The sequence below is a fragment of the Canis aureus genome, chromosome 6 (assembly GCF_053574225.1).
Source record: "Canis aureus isolate CA01 chromosome 6, VMU_Caureus_v.1.0, whole genome shotgun sequence".
In the NCBI taxonomy this organism is placed as follows: domain Eukaryota; kingdom Metazoa; phylum Chordata; class Mammalia; order Carnivora; family Canidae; genus Canis; species Canis aureus.
In genome coordinates, this window is record NC_135616.1 from 16052403 (window position 1) to 16075752 (window position 23350).

The 23350-nt window shown below is 42.1% G+C and overlaps 1 protein-coding gene and 1 non-coding gene across 17 annotated transcripts in view; one reads left to right on the plus strand and one right to left on the minus strand.

The window, feature by feature from the left end:
• Positions 1 to 23350, minus strand: part of SLC35D4 (solute carrier family 35 member D4) — a 111890-nt gene that overhangs the window by 25214 nt on the left and 63326 nt on the right. For 14 of the 16 annotated variants that reach the window (XR_013381280.1, XR_013381279.1, XR_013381278.1 and 11 more), the window contains 2 exons: positions 21420 to 21489; positions 17081 to 17174 (listed from right to left, as the gene is read on the minus strand). Coding sequence is in view for 9 of the 16 variants with exons in the window: in XM_077900259.1 (XP_077756385.1) it covers positions 17081 to 17174; positions 21420 to 21489 (164 nt within the window). In the remaining 7 variants the exon portion in view is untranslated. The remainder of the gene's footprint in view (positions 1 to 17080; positions 17175 to 21419; positions 21490 to 23350) is intronic. The other 2 variants (XR_013381283.1, XM_077900265.1) reach the window with 1 other exon arrangement.
• On the plus strand, positions 1770 to 1877 carry LOC144316667 (U6 spliceosomal RNA). Its single transcript, XR_013382589.1, has one exon. It is a non-coding gene; the product is annotated as a U6 spliceosomal RNA (small nuclear RNA).

Sequence of the window (23350 nt, forward strand, 5' to 3'; positions counted from 1 at the left end):
ACTAAAAGTCTTTCACATCCACATGTCATTCCTTTCTATCATGCGTCAAAACTCAGCTTTCCCATAATAAACGTCTGCTCCCTCGGATTTCCCAAGAACTGTTTCATTTTATTAGCTTTGGTTATGGCAGTTCTTCTTTCATGGCACAGCCAACTCAATTCTGCCCACAGCCTGCCCTCTGGTTTGGGCATGTACAGGGGCTGAAGAGCTCTTTGCTGATGACCCTGGGCTCGATTACACCTTGGGAAACTTAGTTTTAGTGACACGGAGAGAGGATCTTTTTCTTTTTTAAAGATTTTATTTATTTACTCATGAGAGACACACAGAGAGAGGCAGAGACATAGGCAGAGGGAGAGGCAGGCTCCCTCTGGGGAGCCTGATGTGGGACTCCATCCCAGGACCCCAGGATCACAACGTGAGCCACCCAGGTGCCCCGGAGAGATCTTTAGAAGGAGACAATGGCACACTCAAAGAAAGGCATGTGTGCATTACAAGAACATTATTGGGGGCTGTGGGAGGTACTTGATGAGGTACATGCAGAATTCCACCTTTCTCTATGTCTGACATGAGGGCACAAACCCGTAAAGCTGTGTAAAACAAGATCGGCATATTTAGGCACTCGCTCAGCACTCTTACTTACGCAATACTGTCCTACAGTGAACTAGGTCCACGTTAGTGTGCATCCTTCAACAGATGCCTGGTAAATGTCCCCAACTAACTGGACTTTCTGTTGTAAAAATCACTTTAATTTTAGTTATTTCAAATTATACATCAACCTCGGAGCCAGGAAATTTATAGAAATTCGAGGCATTTCCTTAGTAAATGAACTGATGCAAATTCATCCAGGCCAAAAGTTGTGAAAGCCAGCATTGTTATCATATTTTTGCAGCAGAGAACACTGTGATGGTCACTGGCACTAGAAATAGCCCAGAAAAGAATTAGGAGTGCATAATTGGAAACAAGAAAATAACAAACTTATCCAAAATAGCAAAATATCCGTTAGCATCACTCCCTTCCCTATGAATTATTTTGACAATAGGAAATGGAATTTAATTTTTTTCTTTAATCCACAAGTGTATTTCCCCTCCCACGTGCCCTCTGGGAAAACCTTATTCATAAACGAAGAATTCCCAGATAACTAACGTCTTTGCTGTTTCCATACAGCTCAACAATAACAAGGCAGCTCCCCAGCTTGCCACTTCAAGTTCCTGTCGCTTCAACAGTGATGTCATGGAAAGACATCCACATGCTGTTTTTGTTGCCCAGCTAGACTGTAAAGGAAATCAGGCTCTGCCTCTAGGTTTTAATTTTCCATGAAAAGTTATTCACATTGCCATAGCTGCTTAAGCTGTGAAAAAGAAAAAGGATTTAATTAGGTCATAACCGTCATTAGATTTTTAAGTACACTCTTTCGACATAAAAGTCACTCTACAGCACAGCTTCATTGAGTTTAATAATTAATTTTCATCAGACCATGCCTGATGCGTTATGGTGCTGAATAACCACCAGAGGAGGAAGACATAAGGAACGCTAAGCGCTATGAGAAAAGTGATCCCCTTCGAATGAACTTCCCAAGGTTACAGGAAGAAGGCGTGGAGTCTTAGGCTGAGAAGAGGGAAGAAATTCATATGGTGAACTGAAGGGGTGGGTGCGGAGGCTCCTCTTCCCTGATTCCCTTTCCCCATGCAGGAAGTGTGGGAAGACGGGGATGAACTCTCCACACCCAACAGTGAGGAGGACAAGAATGATGAGGTTACAAGGAAGTAATTGTGCCCAATTTGGCAGCATATATACCAAAATTAGAACGATACTGAGACCATTAGCGTGGCCCCCGCACAAGGATGACATGCAAATGTCATGAAGCGTTCCCTACTTTGCTGTAACTATGTGAGGTGATGGATGTTAACTGAACTTATTACAGTGATCATTTCACAATATATACAAATATCAAATCATTATGTGGTGCACTTTAAGGGAATACAATGTTATATGTCAATTATATCTCAATAAAACTGGGGTAGGGGAAGGAGTAATAGTAGGAACAAAGGAGGAAGGAGAAGGAGGAAGAGAACTAACACTCTGTTAAGCACAGACAATCTACTGAGAGCAAAACGTGATGGGCATTGTAACTCTGCTCTCAGGATTTTCCCATAGTCTGTCCTTTGTGTGTGTGAGGGTGGGTGGGTACACACGCACGCGCCACACATACACATGCATGCCGGACATTGAACCTAAGACATCTGATTTCTGAACCTGAAAGATGTGTTTACTCGTCACCTCCTCAAAAGTTCAAGATATGATTCAAAATTAAGTCTTGAAAATTCTGTACTACAAATACACCTAAAAAAATTTAAGTGGAGTAAACAATTATGTTATTTAGAGGGCATAAAATTTGTATGATTCCATATTAAAGGGCAATAAGGGGATGCCTGGGTGGCTCAGTGGTTGGGCATCTGCCTTTGGCTCAAAGGTCCTGGGATCAAGTCCCACATCGGGCTCTGTGCATGGAGCCTGCTTCTCCCTTTGCCTACATCTCTGCCTCTCTCTCTGTGTGTCTCTCATGATAAAATAAATAAAATCTTTAAAGGACACTAAGCTGCTACTTATTCCTTTAAAAAAAAAAAATTCTAGGGGATCCCTGGGTGGCGCAGCGGTTTGGCGCCTGCCTTTGGCCCAGGGCGGGATCCTGGAGACCCGGGATCGAATCCCACGTCGGGCTCCCGGTGCATGGAGCCTGCTTCTCCCTCTGCCTGTGTCTCTGCCTCTCTCTCTCTCTCTCTCTGTGACTATCATAAAATAAATAAATAAAAATTAAAAAAAAAAAAATTCTACCAGAAATCTCAAGAGTTTTATCAATAGTCTTAGAGACATTTTAAAATTCCAAACATTGAACCCTAACAGCATCTGTTGACACTGCTTTTACAAATTCATCCTATATGTAAAACAGGCTTAATTTTATCTAGTAAACTGACATAGCCAAGATTCCTTCTTCGTTCAATATCTTGGTCAAGAGAAATTTCAACATGTCATTGAAAAAAGAAAAAACATTATTAGGCCATGCTCCAAGATCTGGCAAAAAACCCAGAGAGACAGGCAGTCAAAACTCAGAAAAATTCTTATCCACTTAAGGGATCTTCATAAGGATAAATCAATTGGAGGCTGAAACTTAACCAGCAGAACTTCTCTTCTCTTTTAAGAGCAACTCCTATATGGGAAACACAGTTCAGGATGGCGGTCGTGTTACTACACAAGGAGGTGTTGTTATAGAGACAGCTTTGAAGGCTCCTTGGCAATCCCAGTGTATAATTAGGGCTCCGATCACAGAACAGCCAGCAGGGTGGTCTCCATGGAAACCAACAAACACACATTTTCACAGGCCTAGCAACTGTTCTGAATCAATGACTCTTTATATAGGTTTAAAAACATTGTGAATGGTGCATCAATTGCTTCTTTTGTTGGACAATGTCTGATTAAATATGTGTGAGAGTCCTTGTTCTCATGCAAGCTGAATTTCCAGTAGAGTCTAGAGTAGGCTGCCCACAGCTAAATTCACTTACCTAGAACTACGGAATACAAATGATAAATTCAGATGCAGGAAGTCACCAGTTAATTTGGTGAAAGAATTAAACTAGTGGTTGACAGTGCCAGGGAGGACCTGCCAACTGTCGGCACTCACTCTTCAAGGGCTGTCTAAATATTATTTGATCCTCTCAGTACAGTAGACATTATTATTATATTTGTTTACAGATGACAAAATGAAGCACCCAGCTAAGAAGTGGCAGACCTGGGACTCAAAACTAGGTCAAACTTCAGACTTGGTCCATCCAGGTTTAGAGGACCCTACGTAATAATGATCTGTGTTTGCATATGTAGCACAGTGTCACTCCCCAGCTACTATTTTCACATACATTATCTCATATATTCTCTGTGTCTTGAAACACTGGGTCCAGTTCTAGAATTTTGTAATTTTGCAATATAGTTTTCTTTGATTTTTGCCTGTTCCATTTCTGTGCCCACCACAGACTCCAGGTTTGAAGACTCACACGGGACCACATCTAGGAAGGTTTCCCCATCCTCTACCCGGGCTATGGGAGAAGTGTCTTCCTAAGCAGCAATGGGACATGAAACCCCATTGAATAAGCAAGGATTTTGACTGTCCAAACACAAAATACAAAAAGGGACAAACATTCCAATTAACCACCTGTAGCATTTACACTGGAGTGAAGGCAGACTTTGGTAATATAGATGGAAGGTCATATTGCTGAGTGGTTTCCTACTTTATTCTGAATGGATTCTATTAAGGATGTTCAAAATCTGGCAAATGTTTTAGGAAGTATGCGTTGATAATCAATGATCATGTCATCAGCATTTAGTCTTAAATATCAGACACATCAACACTGCCAGAACTCACCTGAGTCGAAACGTTTCTGAGCTATCTGATCAAAGCCAGTGAGTGCTCTTTCCTTGTCCCCTGAAATCCCAGTCCCCTACCACACATCTCTTGGGAAAGCCTCATTCCCATCTATCTCTGCCCTTCTACTGAGGCTCAGGAAAAAAGGTTGTTTTCTCTAAAGCTAGCCCCCATACCCCTTCCATCTCCCACTGAAAACTGTTCTCCCAATTTCCCTCATTCTTCAGCATCTCCAAATATGTGTATGGTTGGTGTCTTCTTTTCTAGTTTCAAGCATGCCCAAAGTCCTTCTTTCCCCAGAAAATAAGTTATTTTCACTAGATCTGGCCATCCCTCTTCCCACCACCAGTCACAATCTCCTTCCTGCGTTTTGTGTATTCTTGGATATTTATGATCCATCTTCAACCCCCTCCCACCCTGCCCTTCTACTAAAACTGTTTCTTCCAAGGCTAGTGATGTCCTTGTTCTAGTCTTTTCTCAATCTGGATCTCTCTGACCTCTTGGTGGCATTTTGCTTTACTCCTTTCCCTACACAGAAATTCCGGGGGGTCCCCTTGGCTATTACTTCTCTCTCCTGCACATTACTGATCTCTGGCATCAAAGTATCTCCCAAGCGAAGTCCCAGCCCTTTGCTCTGCTCCGTCAAACTCTCTCACTCCCTCAGCGAGCTCATCTACTTCTTTATGCACTTGATGCCAACTCCACTGCTCTAGAAGTCCAAACGGACACACAAAGCCCTGAGCTCTCCCCTACATTTCACCCCATGTTTCCAACACAAAATAACTCCATTTAGATGTTTTAAATCTAAACCATACGCATCTAAAACATCTATAACTAAACCATACACACCATACACATTTAAAACATATTTCACCAGCTTTCCTCCCCAAAGGCGTTCTTCCATAATCTCTCCCACCCATTTGTGACTGTCATGCCATGGATTTCTCAAGTTCCGAGCCACAAACCCTGGAGCCATTTGTGATCTTCCCTATATAACACTCCCTGGACCCAGATGATTGTCACACACCCCTTACTGCTCTAAAAGGATCTGAGGCTTTGTTACCTAATTCTTTGATCACATCAAGTAACACTTACATGGTCGATTAAATAACTACAATTTATTTTGCTTCAGATTATCAGCCAGGTTGACCTTTCACCTTGTTGCCTTCTCTCACTACCTTGATTCATTTCCCTTCAAAATGCTTGGAACTCATTTCCAACATGATTTATCTCATTCAGAAGTTCACATGGTCTCTGGGGCATAACTTTTAGGGCTTCCTAATCTGTCTCTTCAGAGCCTAGTTTCTTTCTTTCTTTCTTTCTTTCTTTTTTTAAGATTTTATTTATTTATTCATGAGAGACACAGAGAGAGAGAGGCAGAGACACAAGCAGGCTCCATGCAGGGAGCCCGATGTGGGACTCGATCCAAGGACTCCAGGATCATGCCCTGGGCCAAAGGCAGACGCTTAACCCCTGAGCCACCCAGGCGTCCCCAGAGCCTGATTTCTCCCTCACACTTCCACACTCTTTTCCTGGTCTGGTCAAACTTATTTCCTAATGCTTCCCCATCTGCACATCTTGCCTTGGGGCCCCTGCCACTCGTCCTGGAAAGTCGTTCTTCCATTTTTCACTTTTCCCAGGAAAGCTGGGCTTGCAGGGGCCAGTTCAATCTCTCCACTATCTCAGCCCACTCGGAGCTTCCCTTCTCCCAGCCCTGAAGTCATACCACCCTGCTCAGCAATATACTCTAATAGTCTCACCCTTGTCACTCTTACCTCCTCCTCTGGTTATAAAATGCCTTCGGCTGGCACTGTACATACACCAATGTACTTCCCTCACCCTGGACTCCAAAGACTTCCCTAATAAATGTTGACTGATTGGTAAAATCATGTCTGGAAAGAAAGCCATTCAAAGAGAGACCATGTACTTTGATATAAGGCATTTTTAATACCACCAAGGGGGCCCGTGGCTGGCTAAGTCAGTAGAGCATGTGACTCCTGATCTGATCTCAGGGTTGTGAGTCTGAGTCTGACATTGGGTGCAGAGATTACTTGGGGTAAAAAAAAAGCTTTCCATTTAGGAGCACTGGCTGGCTCAGTGAGTTGTGTGACTCTTAAACTTGGGGTTCTGGGCTTGAGCACCATGTTGGGTATAGAGATTGCTTTAAAAATAAAATCTTAGCAAAATATACCACCCAAATTGTACAAATCTAGTATATCTTAAAATCCCATGGAATTAACAGCTCTCTCAGGCAAGCACGGCACAGTGTCAGGGAAGGGATGTGCATTAGGTAAGGAGGCACTCATTCTCTGGTGCTGACCCCACACTGCATGGCCCTGAGAGTGAGGTCCACCCTCATCTCCACCCTGTGCACATGAATGATGAGACTACCAATCAAAACAAACAAACAAACAAACAAACAAACAAACTAAACCAAACTGAAAGACACATCCTAGACAAGCTACAAAAAAATCTTTCCCAGGTCCATAAAGAGAATAAACTAGAACTTGGATTGCTGGTCTACCACTGACTCAGGACAAAATGGCAGCAGCAACTATAGCATTAGCTTAAAGGAAAAAAGCATTCTTATGGAGGCAGCTTTGAAATGGGGAGCAAACACTGGATTCTAAAGACCATAGAGGGCGGAGCTGCTCTCTGGGAACGGCTCTCTCCTGGCTCATCCTCAACAGAAACTCACACTGGCCTCAATTGCTCCTTCCCAATGGATGCTGAGAACACCAGTCAGTTTAAAGTTAATAAGGATGAGACAAGGCACTATTCAATCCAGGAAAAATTCTCACATGAGAACTTAAATCTCCTAGAGAAACCCATTAGCATGCCCCATCTTTCTTATATGTCTATACATTTCATTGCTTTCCTGTTAAATTCATTCATTTTTTTTCTTGTATCGATGCTTCATGAGTGGGAAGGGATTCCAAGATTTTATGAAGATGAAGTTAGATTTCACACACCCGAAGTTATCAAATTGAAAGGAGGAATAAAAAAAAAGTTGCTAAATGTTCTGTTATTTTTAGCTTTTTAGAATATTTCTTAAATTCACAGATTAAAAAAAAACAATAACAGGGGTAACAATATAAAGTGACTCAGAAGGCACTTTTTTCCCACGCTGAGATTTCTCAGACCTAAAGAAGGCACTAAGATAAGGACGGGAGAGAAGCATGGATGCCTTGGAAGGGATGAAGTTCACATGACAACTCCCTGGAAAAGAGTAGAGACTGGGTCCATCGGGTACACGGAAGAAGTACCCTCAGCTGCTTCTGAATGACCTCTCTTTCTGAGTATCTTGAGTTTTTCCACAGAATCTAAATTCTCCTCTGGGGCCAATGGAACATCCTTCTGAGTCACTTTCTGAATATGCTGGCACTCAGTAGAGTCATAATGACGTCATGGGGAAATGTTGTATTGCTAAGAACAATTATGCTGTATTTCAAATGTCAGCACATTTTGATGTGTAGGTGGCCCAAAGAATGGGTAAATATTCTGCTACTGAGGGTAACAGAGCTTATTTTCACACAGAAAAGAGAAAGGAGAAGGAGGGGATGGAGAAAAAAGAGAGATGCCTTGAAGCACGAAGGCTGGAAAAGACCTTAGTGGCTCATCTAATCCAATCTTCCACATTTAAGGAGGATTAGCATTAAACCACAGCAGCCAATTAAAAAAATCCTTCCACTTTAGAGTCAACTACAGAGAAGGAAATTATAAACCTTCCTCCGAGTTTAAGAGGAAAAGAAAAAATAAAATAAATAAAAAGGAGGCTCATGAAAGTAGTGGCCAAACAGGCAAACCCATACACATAGGAAAAATATCCTCTCTAATCCTAAAAGACAAGATTCAAGTACTATTCTTTGAGCACTCTGCAGCTTTCAGGGATGGCTCACATGCCATAAAATTCACCCACTCTCAACGTAAAATCCAATGATTTTTAATGAACACATTTAAGAAATTAATTTAAATGATGGTGCAACCATCACCAAAACCCAGTTTTAGAACATTTCCATTACCTAAAAAAAAACTTCCTTGAGCCTATTTATAGTCAATTTCTGCTCCAGGAAAGCATCACTATGCTTTTCTGTCTCTATAAATACGCCTTTTTGGGGAATTTCACAGAAATGGCATCATACTATATGTATTCTTTTGCGACTGGCATCTTTCACTGAGCATAATGTTTTCAAGATTCATCTGTGGTATAGCAATGTATTAATAGTCCATTCCTCTTTACTGCCAAAGAGTATTCCATTGCGTGTGCATAGCACATCTTGTTTACACATTCACCAGCTGATGGACACTTAGATTACAGTTTGGGGCTATTATGAATAATGCTACTCTGAGTGTCCATGTTAAAGTCTTTTTATTTTCATTTCTCTTGGGCACATGTCTAGGAACAGAATTGCTGGGTTGTATAGTCACTTTATGTTTAACATTGTAAGAAGCTAGCAGACAGTTTTCTAAAGTAGCTTTAGGGAGGCCTGGGTGGCTCAGCGGTTAAGCGTGCCTTCAGCCCAAGGCGTGGTCCTGGGGTCCCGGGATTGAGTCCCACATCAGGCTCCCTGCATGGAGCCTGCTTCTCCCTCTGCCTGTGTCTCTGCCTCTCTCTCTCTCTCTCTGTATTTCTCATAAATAAATAAATAAATAAATTAATTAAAAATAAATAAATAATAAAATCTTAAAAAAAATAATAAAGTGGCTTTACCATTTTACATTCCTGCCAGTAATCTATGAGGGTCCCAGTTTCCTCACATCCTCATCAGCACTTACATCATCTATAGTTCTTTATTATAGCCATCCTAGTGAGTGTGTAGTGATATCTTACCATGTTTTTTTAAAAAGACTTTTTTATTTGAGCGAAAGAGAGATATTGAGAGAGAGCACAAGTAGGGGGAGAGGGAGAAGCAGACTCCCCACTGTAGCACAAGTAGAGAGGGAGAAGCAGACTCCCCACTGTAGCACAAGAGAGAGCACAAGTAGTGGAGAGAGGGAGAAGCAGACTCCCCACTGATCAGGGAGCCATATGTGTGGCTTTATCCCAAGATCCTGGGATTATGACCTGAGCTGAAGCCAGACACCTAACTGACTGAGCCACCCAGGCACTCTCATCATGGTTTTATTTTATTTTTTTTAAAGATTGATTGATTGATTGATTGATTGATTTATTTATTTATTTATTTATTTATTTGAGACACAGAGTGAAAGAGAGAGGCAGAGACACAGGCAGAGGGAGAAGCGGGCTCCCTGCATGCAGGAATCAATCCTAGGACCCTGGGAACATGGCCTGAGCCAAAGGCAGGGGCCTAACCACTGAACCACTGAGCCACCTAGGTGTCCCTCATCATGATTTTTTTTTAAAGATTTCATGTATTTATTCATGAGAGACAGAGACAGAGAGAGAGAGGCAGAAACACAGGCAGAGGGAGAAGCAGGCTCCATGCACGGAGCCCGAAGTGGGACTCGATCCCGGGTCTCCAGGATCATGCCCTGGGCCGAAAGCAAGGGTTAAACCACTGAGCCACCGGGCTGCCATCCTCATCATGGTTTTAATCTGCATTTCCCAAATGACTAATGATGCTGAGTTCCTTTTCATGGACTTTATAAACCATTCATATATCTTCTTCGGTGAAATGTCTATCCACATCTTTTTTCCCTTTTTAAAGTTTTAATTCAGATTCCAGTTAGTTGACATATAGTATAATATCAGTTTCAAGTGTACAATATAGTGGTTCAGCACTTGCATACATCACCTGGTTTTTATCACAAGTGTCTACCTTAATAACCATCACCTAGTTCACCCATCCCCTCCCAACCTCTCCCCTGGTAACCATCAGTTGGTTCTCTATAATTAAGAGCCTGTTTCTTGGTTTGTCTCTCTTTTTCCCCCTTTTGCTCATTTGTTTTCTTTCTTAAATTTCACATATGTGTGAAGTCATATAGTTTCTGTCTTCCTCCGATTTATTTTGCTTAGCATTATACTCTCTAGCTCCATCCATGTTGTTGCATATGGCAAGGTGTCTCTTTTTATGGTTGAGTAATATTCCATTATATACATATATATGTATTCACATCTTTTGACCATTTTTTTTTTTGTTTTTAGGGTTTTCTTAAAGATTTATTTATTTGAGGGGGATCCCTGGGTGGCTCAGCGGTTTAGCGCCTGCCATCAGCCCAGGGCGTGATCCTGGAGACCCGGGATCGAGTCCCAGGTCAGGCTCCCTGCATGGAGCCTGCTTCTCCCTCTGCCTGTGTCTCTGCCTCTCTCTCTCTCTGTGTCTCTCATGAATTAATAAATAAAATATTTTAAAAAAGAAGTCTAATTTACCAATTACTTTATGACTCATGCTTCCGTGTCTAAGAACTCTGCTTAAACCAAGGTCAGTGAGACTTCTTTTGTTTTCTTCTAAGAGTTTTCTATTTTATTTTATTTTTTAAAAGATTTTGTTTATTCATGAGAAGCAGAGAGAGGCGGAGACATAGGAAGAGGGAGAAGCAGGCTCCCCGAGAGAAGTCTGATTTGGGACTTGACCCAGGACTCCAGGATCACGACCTGAGCTGAAGGCAGATGCTCAATCACTGAGCCACCCGGGTGCCCCAAGTTTTCTAGTTTTAGTGCCTGCATTTAGGTTTATGATCCATGGTTGAGTTGACAATGTGAGACGAAGGTCTCAGTACTGTTTTTCTGGCATATAGATATTTGATTGTTCCAGCACCATTTGTTGTAAAGAAAATACTTTCCCCATTCAATTGTCTTGGCATCTATATAGAAAGTCAACAGACCATAAATGGCTATGCTTTTTCCAATACCATAATGTCTGGATGATCCTAGCTTTATAGTGAGTTTTCAATCCCAACTTTTTCTTTTTCAAAACTGTTTTGGCTATTGAATTTCCAAATACACTTTAGGATCAGTTTGTGAATTTGTACAAAAACGTTTGCTGGGATTTTGAGAGGGATTATGTTGAATTTATTGATCAATTTAGGGAGAATTTCCATTTGAACATTGAATCTCTCCATTTATTGAGTTCTTAAATTTCCCTCAGAGAGATGTTACAGTTTTCAGTCTTGAACTTCTTTGTTAAGATCCTAATTGTAATACTATTTTGAATGAACTTGTTTTCCTAATTTTACTTTATGAACATAACTGTTCATTACCAATATATAAAACTATAATTGATTTTTGTACATTGATCTTGTATCCTGAGATCTTGAAAAATTAATTATTAGTTCAATTAATTTTTTTAAATAGATTTCTTAGGATTTTCTACACATAGGAGAATGTCATCTGTGAATTCAGACAATTTCATTTCTTCCTTTTTGGGACACCTGGGTGGTTCACTAGTTGAGCATCTGCCTTTGGCTCAGGGTGTGATCCTGGGGTCCTGCAATCCAGTTCCTTATCAGGCTCCCTGTAAGAAGCCTGCTTCTCCCTCTGCCTATGTCTCTGCCTCTCTCTGTGTGTCTCTCGTGAATGAATGAATGAATGAATGAATGAATAAATAAATAAATAAATAAATAAATAAATAAATCTTTTTTAAAAAATTTCTTCTTTTCTAATCTGGATGCCTTTTTTTTTTTTTTAATTGCACTGCTCAATAGAAGTGGGGAGCACAAACATTCTTGTGTTGTTCCCAATCTTAGAGGGAAAGTATTCAGTCTTCCACCATTTAATATAATGTTAAGTACAGGTTTTTCACATATACCTTTTATTAGGTTGAGAAGATTCCCTTCTATTAGTAGTGTGTTGAGAGTCTTTATCATGAGTGGACATTGGATGTTGTCAAGTGATTTTCCTGCACCTATTGATATGGCTACATTTTTTGCTCTTTATTTTATAAATACAAAGGTACTATATTAATTTTCATTTTTTTAAAGATTTTATTTATTCATGAGAGACACAGAGAGAGAAAGAGAGAGGCACAGACACAGCAGAGGGAGAAGTAGGCTCCACGCAGGGAGCCCAAAGTGGGACTCGATCCCGGGTCTCCAGGATCACGCCCTGGGCTGAAGACGAAGACAGCACTAAACCGCTAACTACCCAGGCTGCCCTAATTTTCATTTGTTAAACCAACTTTGTATCCTTGACAAATCTTACTTGATCATGGCATAAAATTCTTTTTATATATTCCCATATTCAATTTGCTACTATTTTGTTAAAGATCCATGTTCATGAAGAATATTGGTCTATAGTTTTCTTATGATTTACTTTTGTCTGGCTTTAGTATCCAGGTAACCACCTTATAGAATAAATTGGGTGTTATTCTCTTTCCTCTGCTTTCTAAAATAATTTGTAAAGAGAAAATACTTCATTTAAAAATATTTGATAGAATTCATCAATAAAACCCACTGGGCCTGAGCTTCTCTTTGTGGAAAGATTTTTAATTACTACTTACATTTATTTATTTGTTAGGAGTTTATTCAGATTTTCTATTTATTCATGAGTCAATTTTCCTAATTTATGCCTTTCTGGGAATTTGTCCATTTCCTTTCAATTGTCTAATTTGATGGCATAATAGAATGAAGAAAGTTATTCATAATATATAATCCTTTTAGTTTCTATAGAATCAGTAGTTATGTCCCTCATTTCATTTCTAATTATTTAAGTTGTATCTTCTGTCTTATTTTCTTAGTCAGATGGCCAGAGGTTTGTCAATTTTGTTGGTGTTTTCAGGGAACCAACACTGATTTTCCTTATTGTTTTTTGTTTTGTATTTCATTAATTTCCACTTTAAAGTTTATCATATCCTTCCTTCTGCTTGCTATGGGTTTAATTTGCTCTTCCTTTTCCAGTTTCTTCAGGTAGAAGCTCAGGTTATGATTTGAGACCTTTCTTTTTTTTCTGATATGGGTAAATATAGCTATAAATTTCCCTCTGAGCACCACTTTAGCTACATCCCTTAAGTTATGACATACTGCGTGATTTTGTTTTCATTTGGTTATTTTTATTTTCCCTTGTGATGTTTTTTTTTTTTTTCTAGATTTTTTTCTGTTGTAAATTTCTAATTTAATTCTGCTGTGGCCAGAGAACATAGTTTAAATGATCTCAATCTTTTAAAATTTACTGAGACTTGTTCTGTGACACAGCATAACATCTATCTTGAAGAATGTTTCATGTGTGTTTGAGAAGAATATATTTTCTGCAGTCAATGGGTGGAATGTTATATGTCGGTTATGACAAGTTGGTTGATAGTGTTGTTCAAGTCATCTATACCTTCTATATCCTTGCTTTTATATATAGTTGTTCTATCAACTTGAAAGTGCAGGACTGAAATCTTCTCTTATTGCTGAATAATTTATTTCTCCTTTCTAGTCTGTCACTCTTTGCTTCACACATTTTGGGGTGCTGTTGTTAGGTGCATATATGTTTATAACTGTCATATCTTTCTAGTGTATCAATCCTTTTATCATTAATAAATGTCTTTGTATTTCCCTAGTAACATTTTCTGTCATAAAGTCTATTTTGTCTGATTTTATTTTATTTTTTAAAGATTTATTTATTTATGATAGACAGAGAGAGAGAGAGAGAGAGAGAGAGGCAGAGACACAGGAGGAGGGAGAAGCAGGCTCCATGCTGGGAGCCCGACATGGGACTTGATCCCGGGACTGCAGGATTGCGCCCTGGGCCAAAGGCAGGCGCTAAACCGCTGAGCCATCCAGGGATCCCTATTTTGCCCGATTTTAATATAGTCACTACACCTGGCTTGCTGTTTGCATGGTGAAGTTTTTCCATCCTTTTGCATTTATCCTATTTGTGTTTTTGAATCTAAGGTGTGTCCTTTGTAGACAGCATATAGGTACATCTTGCTTTTTTATCCAGTCTATCTTTGCTTTTTGAGTAGAATATTTAGTCTATTCACATTTAATATTACTATTGGCAGAGCTGCTAGCAATAAAACCCTTAGTCTTCATATGGGAATGTCTATTTCTCATTCATATTTGAAGGACAGTTTGGCTGTATGTAGAATTCCTGATTGACAGATTTTTCTTTCAGCATGTTAGATATGTTATCCTATTGCCTTCTGGTCCCCATTGAGAGAGAAGTCATCCACTGATTGTATTTTTTTTTTTTCTACACCACTTTCCTCTTCTTCTGGAACTCTTATAATACATATGTTGATACGCTTGATGTTGTCCCACAGGTCTCTGAGACTCTGCTCATATTTCTCCAATTATTAAAAAGTCTTCGTTCTTTAGATTGAGTAATTTCTTGGGCTCCACCTTCCAATTCACTTATTTTTCCTTCTGCCACTTAAACCTGTTATTGAGTATCTCTAGAGAATTTTTCATTTTAGTCATTGTATTTTTCAACTCCAGAATTTTTACTTGGGTCTCTCTTTTTAAATCATCTCTATCTCTTTATTGGGATTCTGTATTCATTGAGTCTTTTAATTCTTTAAACATGGTTTCCTTTAGATCTCTAAACATATTTAAATAGCTGCTTTGCAGTTTTTTTTTTTTTTTTTTTTTTTTTTTTGCTAAATCCTACCTCTGAGGACACTCAGGCATAGTTCCTATTAACTGCTTTTCCCCTGTGTATGCATCATGTTTTCTTGTTTCTTTGAATGTCCCTAACTCTTTTTGTTGTTGAATATTGGACATTTTAGATAACATATGGCAGCAACCTTGGATTCTTACTTTTCCCCAGAGCACTGTTGTTGGTACTATTGCTTTGCTTGTTTAGTAATTTGCCTGGACTAAGTCTATGAAATCAGTCTCCCATATTAGGTCCCTTACTCAATTTCTTTTTGTTTTTACATTTAAGCTTTTTCTGGCTTTTTAGAAGTCATCCCCATGTCTGCATAGCTTAGTATTCTAGCAAAGACTAGTCAGAGGTTTTGGTCAAACACCTTCAGCCAGGCTTCTTCTCTGTGCCTCTGACTGTGTGTGGGCTAGGGAGCACACTCAAACTTCAGGCTGAAGTTTTTCATGTCTGCCCCAGCTTTTGCTGGCTCTCTCCCATCTCCTCTGTGTGTGCATGCAGGCTCCGCTGGCCAGGGACATGTGGGTGTTTTGGGCACACTCCATCTCTGCTGCTCGTGCACACAGACTGCAGTCAATTTGGGACACATGGAGAGTTATCAAGCCCCTGCTGGCTGTCTCATATCCCTGAACTACCTAGTAAGTCCTCAGCTAGACCACTGGTCCATTGCTTGCCCCAAAGAGGACTGTAAATTCAAGATAGTGGGGCTACTGGTTCTTCTTACTTATTTACCACTGACATGGCCACTTTAACTAAACATACTCCAAATGGAGTATTCTAGAAGCAGCAGCAAGGCTGCTGGTTTTCACAGCCTGTCCTGCTCTGGTTGAAATATCACACCAACAGAACTGAGGAGGAGGGGATGGGAGCAACCTTAGGTAATACTGCCATACGCTCACGTTGCTCCTACCCAAAGTTTTGCAGTTTTCACGAACAAATGCTTGCTTCTCAGTTTGTTGTATGCCTTTGGTCAATTTTTAGAGAGCTGAAATAGATATTTTTGACAATCTTTTTCCAGCTTCCCAGTTACTTTTTGGGAGGAGGATTTGTCAACCTCCTCATTTTGTCATGCTGGAAGCCAGTCTCTTAGCCACTCTTTACATTTTACTGTAATTAGACTTTATTAATGCGGTTAAAAAGCAGACCCATGGAGGTGAAAATATGATGGTGAAATGGTTGTTTTCTAAGAAAAATGTTTGTTTTTGTTTTCTGGGGGAAAAACATCAACCAATAAATATAAAGATGATAAAAGGTACGAGCTTAAACAATGATTTCATTAAGCTAAATTAAGAATGCTCATTCTCAGAAGCAGCACATAGGGCCCAGCATCTTGACTTCTTTGCAGATAGGAAAGAAATGAAATGCTCCGTTAGAAGAAAGTTGGTTCCAAAGCGTTTCAGTCACGAATGAGCATCCCACAGCTGCTTTTTCTGCTCCTTATTTTTCCACCTCTCTATCTTATGCCTCAACCATGATCATCAGATATGCAATGGGCATTCTTAGAATAGTCTTGTTTGAAGACTTCACCAAAGTCTTCCTACCTGGCTATTTGTCTGTTTTCCTCTCTCTACCAGCCCTGACAGAGTGAGATCTCTCAGGGAAGTCACTTTGGGCTCTGGACACACTCACAGCCCCAAGGAAGGAAGAGAAGACCTGCCTCACGTATCCAGTAAAAAAAAAATTTTTTTTTTTTTTTTTAATTTACTCATGAGAGACACACAGAGAGAGGCAGAGACATAGGCAGAGGGAGAAGCAGGCTCCTTATAGGTAGCCTGATGTGGGACTCGATCCCTAATCCCTGGGACTCCGACATCACACCCTGAGCCAAAGGCAGATGCTCAACCGCTGAGCCACCCAGGCATCCCCAGGAATCTAGTCTTGTGGAACCAGAGAAGACTTAGAGATTTCTGCAGGCAAAACCTCTCATGTTCAGATGTGGAAATTAAGGCTCAGGGAAGTTAAAGGGATTATCCCTTCCAGGAGTGTGACAAAGATTGTATCATGCTGCTAAAATAGGCAGAGGACCTCAGAAATTGTCATCGGAATGACTGAAGGATCAGGCTCAGAGCCCTTGCCTGGAAATGATATCATGAAGCTCAAACCTGATGTTACCCATGCTCCAAGAAACACTGGACATAAAGGTTCCTGAGACTGATTTTTCCCACTCCTTCCCTCTTTCTTACCTTAGCAAAGAAAATCCAGGCTGCATACTGCCCTGGGGCCACAAGGTTTTTCAGCTTCACTGTGCTGAGCATGAGAAAGAATCCTAACAATCCACTGGAAGGAGAAAATATTCTTTTGTTAGTGAGGCTTCTCTTCTTTTAGCCAATAGCTAGCTATTTTCCGTTACATTTTACCAGCCAGTTTCTAATTATTAGAGAACCTGTATCTTGTCTTGGTTTTCTAGTCATCTCTGTATAAAAATATCAAATATTTAAAAATCCATGAAGCTCTAATTTCCTAAGGAGCTATGATAAGAGAGTTCCACTGGGTAGGGGGTAGTGGGGGAAGGAGTATAGAAACTTGGGAAGTCTCTGGCTAAATCATGAAAGAAGAAAAGTGTGGAGGACAATACCTCCTGCTCCCTCTCATATTATTTCTGGAGCTTGGTGCTTGCCAAGGTAGAACTTCAACTTTTTTTCAAGCAGAACAAACTGCTAGAAAAAGACTTCCAAAGCAAAACTTACCATATGGGGACAGAGGGTCTGGCCCGACTCCTGGGTTCAAAGTAAAAATCTAAAGTAGAGGGCTGGCTCCACTAGCAGATATCCCCCAAACCAGGCTGAGCTACACAGAAGTTATACTTTGGGAATGATGCCTAAGCTCATGCGCATGACCTGAGAGACTACGCCCCATGGGAGCTCTAGAGTCTGGAGCAGTGCAAGGCACTGGCATAGAGGTGGATAAGGAAGTAGTGGCCTGTGCTGGAACCATTTTTGAAAGCATCACTGTGTGGTCAAGGACAAAGCAAAGGGCACTTCAACAGAACAGTTACTCTTCCTTGCATTTGGAGGCGGGGCAATTGGGGAAGAGTATAGCTGAGAGACTCCATGATAGAGCTGACTTCCTATAAATAATATGCAAGTGGGGGCTCGTATGTGACTTTTATTAGAAATTGAAAAGCAAGAGATATGACTGCCATTGTACCCCAAACCACCGGTCCTATGAGCTGTACCTCATTTGTACCTCCAGGGCCTCAATGGCCATCCTGCTGTCTCACCTTTATTATAGGCACTGCTGTGGGGTTCCAATCTGGATCATGAGCTCTGACAGGGCAGGGCACAACCTTGGGCTACTCTGTGTTTTCCCCAACAGAGCCAAACATGGTGCTTTGGTCACAGTAGATATTACATAAATGTTTGATAGGTTTCCTTAGAAGCAGGTTGGATTGAATTAAACACCTGTAAGGCCAAATTTCACAGAAACATGTGCCTTCGCTTCATTAGATTAGTTCATGGCCATGTTCCTGGGACAGAACCAAAGACGGAGATGAGGGATGAGGGTTCTCTTGTGTATATTTCATCCTGTTGGACCTTGATAGCCAGCAAAGTTTGTTCAGATTTGCATCTGCAGTCATGGGAGGCCGGGCAGCTACGGATAAAGACAGTCATTCACACCCAAAAGGCAAGGAAGTTCAGTGGGTAAGCAGCAGGCTGGAAATTGAGTGACCTAGGCTAGGCGTACTGACCCTCATGACCTTGACTAAACCCCCTTTATCTCTTTTTTAATTGCCTTAGGTTCTGTGTTGTTAAAGCAGGAATAAGCACAGTGGTTCCCATCCTATCCTATGGAAATCAGAGACTTTCGGAACAGAAAGCCTCCCTAGCCTCAAATCTTACTGCATTAACAAGCAAACTGAGGCCCAGCCACATTTAGAATCCAGGTTTCCTCGCTCTTTCAAGGGTTTTTCTGCAGTGCTTCAAACTTTACCATGAAGATACATTCTTGATCCAAAGATAGTAAGCGATTGCTGCAGGTGGCTGAGGCCACTACGAGGTTGGGAGTGGAAGATAAGGTGGCTGGTACTCCAGGGCTCCTCCTGGTGGCCTCTACCCCTGCTTCCAGGGAGGTAATAACTTTGCAGGTGACTGTGCTGTCTCCCATACCCCCTCCAAACCACTTCCCCCACTTCCAGCTAGAGGAAGGGCATGATCCATGTCCCCTTTCCCCTTAGCACAGACTTTGCTAGAATAGAGCCACTCCCAGTCTGTGCCCAACATGCTTGGGAAAGCATCCACGACTCCTTCCCATCCCTTGACTGGTATGCTTGTGAATCATTTCTAACTCACGGCCCCTCTCTTTCTCCCTCCATGCTCAGGTCTTCTACCCCTCGCTGTGGAGGCAGACCTTAAAAGCAATGCGAGGATCCCAGAAGTAAAAGAACCTGTGCTCCCCGTTAATGTGTCTCTGGTCATGGCTCCCACCGTCCCCTCAGGCCTCCATGACTCCTTCTGAGTTTCTCCAGGGCCTCTGAAGGTGACAACTCTTAGTCTGAGATATGGTCATGCAGGAGTCATGAGATGTTGTGGGGAAAACTGACACGTTCTTAAAAGGTCAAGCTTTGTACTGGAGCGGGGTTGGTGAGGTTAGAACATAGTAGAGGGTCACATCAATTCAAGCAAAGATTTCCAACTCTTTTAAGCATAAAACCCTGATTTTTCATGCTGGGTTGTAAGAAAGTTACAGATTAAAGGGGGCAGAAGTGGAGCTAAAATATCACCCCACGAAGCCAGCACCAACGGGCTGTGAACTGTGTTGTTCTGTTTCAAATAATCGAACAATAGCTGCCCTCCCCTCCTCACTGTTGGCTGACACTGCCAAAAACCAGACCCATGGGGAAACAAGTCCACCGGCACCAGAGCAGCACTGACACCCATGTCCCCCTGATCCTAGTAACGGGCAGCTGACGAGGCCTGACCAAACTGATAAGGACTCATCTTGAGAAGATGAATTCTGACAGTATTTTCCCGAAACTTAGCTGAGGATGATAAATAAGTCATTCTGAAGCTCAAATGCAAAAGCAAACTGTAGGAGATCCCTGACTGGCTCAGCAGTTTAGTGCCTGCCTTTGGCCCAGGGCCCGATCCTGGGGTCCCGGGATCGAGTCGATCGGGCTCCCTGCTTCTCCCTCTGCCTGTGTCTCTGCCTCTCTCTATGTGTCTATCATGAATAAATAAATAAAATCTTAAAAACACACACACACACAAAAACCACAAAAGCAACCTGCAAAATATTGATTTTTTTTGTTCTAACATACCTCTATCAAACACAATATACAGCCATACACCAGCTTTTTTATTTTGTAAAGAATCACTGCCTTACAAGGTACAACCTTTGATGTGTGGGAAGAAGTGGTATGGTTTCGTAATTGCTCAAGGTCTGTGAACATTTTATTTGTTGTCCAGATGAGCAGTTAATAGTAATGGCCATCATTTACTGGGCCAGCTGAGATGCTCGGGACTTACACATCTTATTTAGTATATGCAATCATCCTAGAGTGGTATTATCTTTCCACATTACAGATAAGGAAACTCAACTAAAGCTCGGGAAAACTAGGACAGCTTGTCCAAAGAGTGAGCAAATTAGCAAGCAGCAAGGCTGGAATTCAACACAAGACTGGGCTTCCCACCCTATCAAAATACACCCTTCGAGACCATCCACAGAGGCCTTTCCATTCATCTCTCAGCATGATAAAGTGAACATGGGAATCATGGCAAGAAAGGGGGGAAGTGGGTGGGTATGAAACTCTATATGTACCCATCCCATTGGTCTGAGTACCTCCCAAGACCACGTAGTAAGGGTCACTCTGTTGTCTAGGTGTTTCCTAGTCACTGGTTTCCAAAACCTCTTTCTCAGGGTCTTAGGATTCAGCCAAGGTTTTTGGGAGGTTCCCCTCTAGGGACAAGGCAGGGGCCGAGGAGGAAGCTGAGCAGGGGCAATTCTGAACCCAAATCTTCCCTTGAACTGAACCCGATACATTGTTTTATACATTGAAGTTCTGTTTAGGAATGGTTCATAGGGCAGCCCGGGTGGCCTCAGGGGTTTAGCGCCGCCTTCAGCCCAGGGCCTGATCCTGAAGACCCGGGATCAAGTCCCACATGGGGCTCCCTGCATAGAGCCTGCTTCTCCCTCTGCCCGTGTCTCTGCCTCTGTGTGTGTGTGTGTGTGTGTGTTTCTCATGAATAAATAAATAAAATCTTAAAAAAAAAAAAAAAAAGGAATGGCTCATAGAGAGAAACACAGTGCAGGGTTCTTGGCTCTTCTGCAAGTTTGAAAAGCACTGCCCTCACCAAGGAACTTCCGCAGGACACAGGTCCCCAAGGCCGCAGGCCGGCCCTGAGCCCTTAAGGATGCTCATGACAACCTGCTGACAGCTGAGGGAGCTGCCCCCAGACCTGCCTCACAACCACTCTCCTATGCCTCTCATTTGGATAACTGGTAGTGACCCTGGACTTGATGAAGACAGTGTAGCACAGACACACAGAAATTACTAGAGCCAGAGGCTTTGGGTGTTAAGCTTACCTGGCACAGCAGCTGCCATGGAATCTGTAGAAATACAGGAATGGAAAGTCCAGGACACTGAAGAGATCACCTGAGGGGCACAGCAAGAGTGAGACAATGACCACACGTGCCCCCATCCCCAGCTGTCCCAGAAAACACAGGCAAGGGTCTTTAGCACAGCAGCCGTCTGAGCACTGAGCTGCCCAGCACTGAACTCACTCTGGCATTCCAAGGGTTTCTATGTGTTAGTGGCACTGTCTTAAAATAATAGTGTGATGATCATAATGCTCTTTCAGCAAGAGTCTGTCCCGTGCAGGACCCTATGCTAAAACCTCTACATACAGCATAACATCTCTTTCAGTCCTTGTAATAACTATAACTCTGTGTGTGGTGTTTTAATATCCTCATTTAACTGGTGCTCTGAGAAGTTAAAGGATCTGTCTAGGATTGCACAACTGTTGAACAGGGAAGCCAGAAGGTACACCCCACTCACTCCAAACTCGACAATCTTTCTTTCTTTCTTTTACTTTAAAAAAATATATTTTATTTATTTATTCACGAGAGACATAGAGAGAGGCAGAGACACAGGCAGAGGGAGAAGCAGGATCCTTGTGGAGATCCTGATGCGGGACTCGAACCTAGGACCCCAGGATCATGACGTGAGCCAAAGGCAGATGCCCAACCACTGAGCCACCCAGGCGCCCCTTACAATCTTTCCTCCTCATCAGGCAGCCATCCCTGCACAAGGTGGAGTATAAAAGGTTGTTCTATTCTTTTCTGCCTTATGTCTAAAAAAAGACTGTGAATGCATGCCTCTGACATCTTTTTTTCATTTTGTGTTTAATTACTGCACAAATGGCACAGAGGCCAGACCGACCGTGCTTACTCATTTGGGTTTAAGGTCTAAAGGGTACATTTATTTCTAGTGAAGTAAGTTCATTCTTTTAGTTCCACTTGGTGCAAGAGGAAATAATCACACATATTGGCTGCTTCCCCCTCTGGAATTTGAACTTGGTCACAAACAAGAAGTCAGGAGATTAAATAAGCAGAAAGCCTTCCAAAAATGTCCAGAGAAAAGGAATTAAGCATTTCTACAGCAGATTGCCTAATCCTCCCAAATGTGGAGTTTCTGAGACTCTGGAGGAGCCAGACCTTCCAGACCCCCAGGCCTCGGTCTCTCACATCTGGATGGACCAGGGCAAGAAAGGCTGAGCTTCCTAAGGACTCACAGTATGTTAGGTGTGCAGTGCAACATACAGGCAGCAGTTCCTACATCACTGCACTTATTAATCAAGAGTTTCAGAACGAGACAGACTGGGCTGCTATCCTTCCTCAGAGACCGAACCAATTTCAAATAATTCAACCACCTCATGGGAAGGAAAGTCCTGAATTCCACTTCCCTAGAGGTTTTGTTTTTGCTTTTTAAAAATCACAACTATTGTTTTGTTTTCTTTCATTTGTGCATATATGTGTGTGCTTAACTACAAAGGGAAGGGTCTCTTGGGATCCGGTTTTCGGGCAGCCCAACGAGCGGTTCAGAGTTCTCGCTTTCTTCCTGCCACGACTCCACCGGAATGCTGCACCGTCCACACAGACCCACACTGGTGGAGAGGCTTTGCAAATGACACTATCGGGCTCAAGTGTCTAGTGCATGAACAGCACAATTTCTGCGGAGGTCCCTTCCTGCACACAAGCAACAGTGAGGTGACCCTGGGCACCCCAGCCCCAGAGGGCGGCCAGAGCCCCCCCGACCTGTGCAGGTGGGCAAAGCGACAGTCCATGTGGGGTTTGCTCTGTCTCTCTGCCAGCTGTGGTCCTGGGCCCTGTTCCAACTTCCCTGAAGGTGTGAAGGAAACTGCAGTGCAGTTAGTGTGATGACGAGGAAGGGCAGAGAAGAGATAAGCCAGGGGCAGGACCTCGAGATTCCTGGGGTGTTGCCTTCGCCCCCCCCT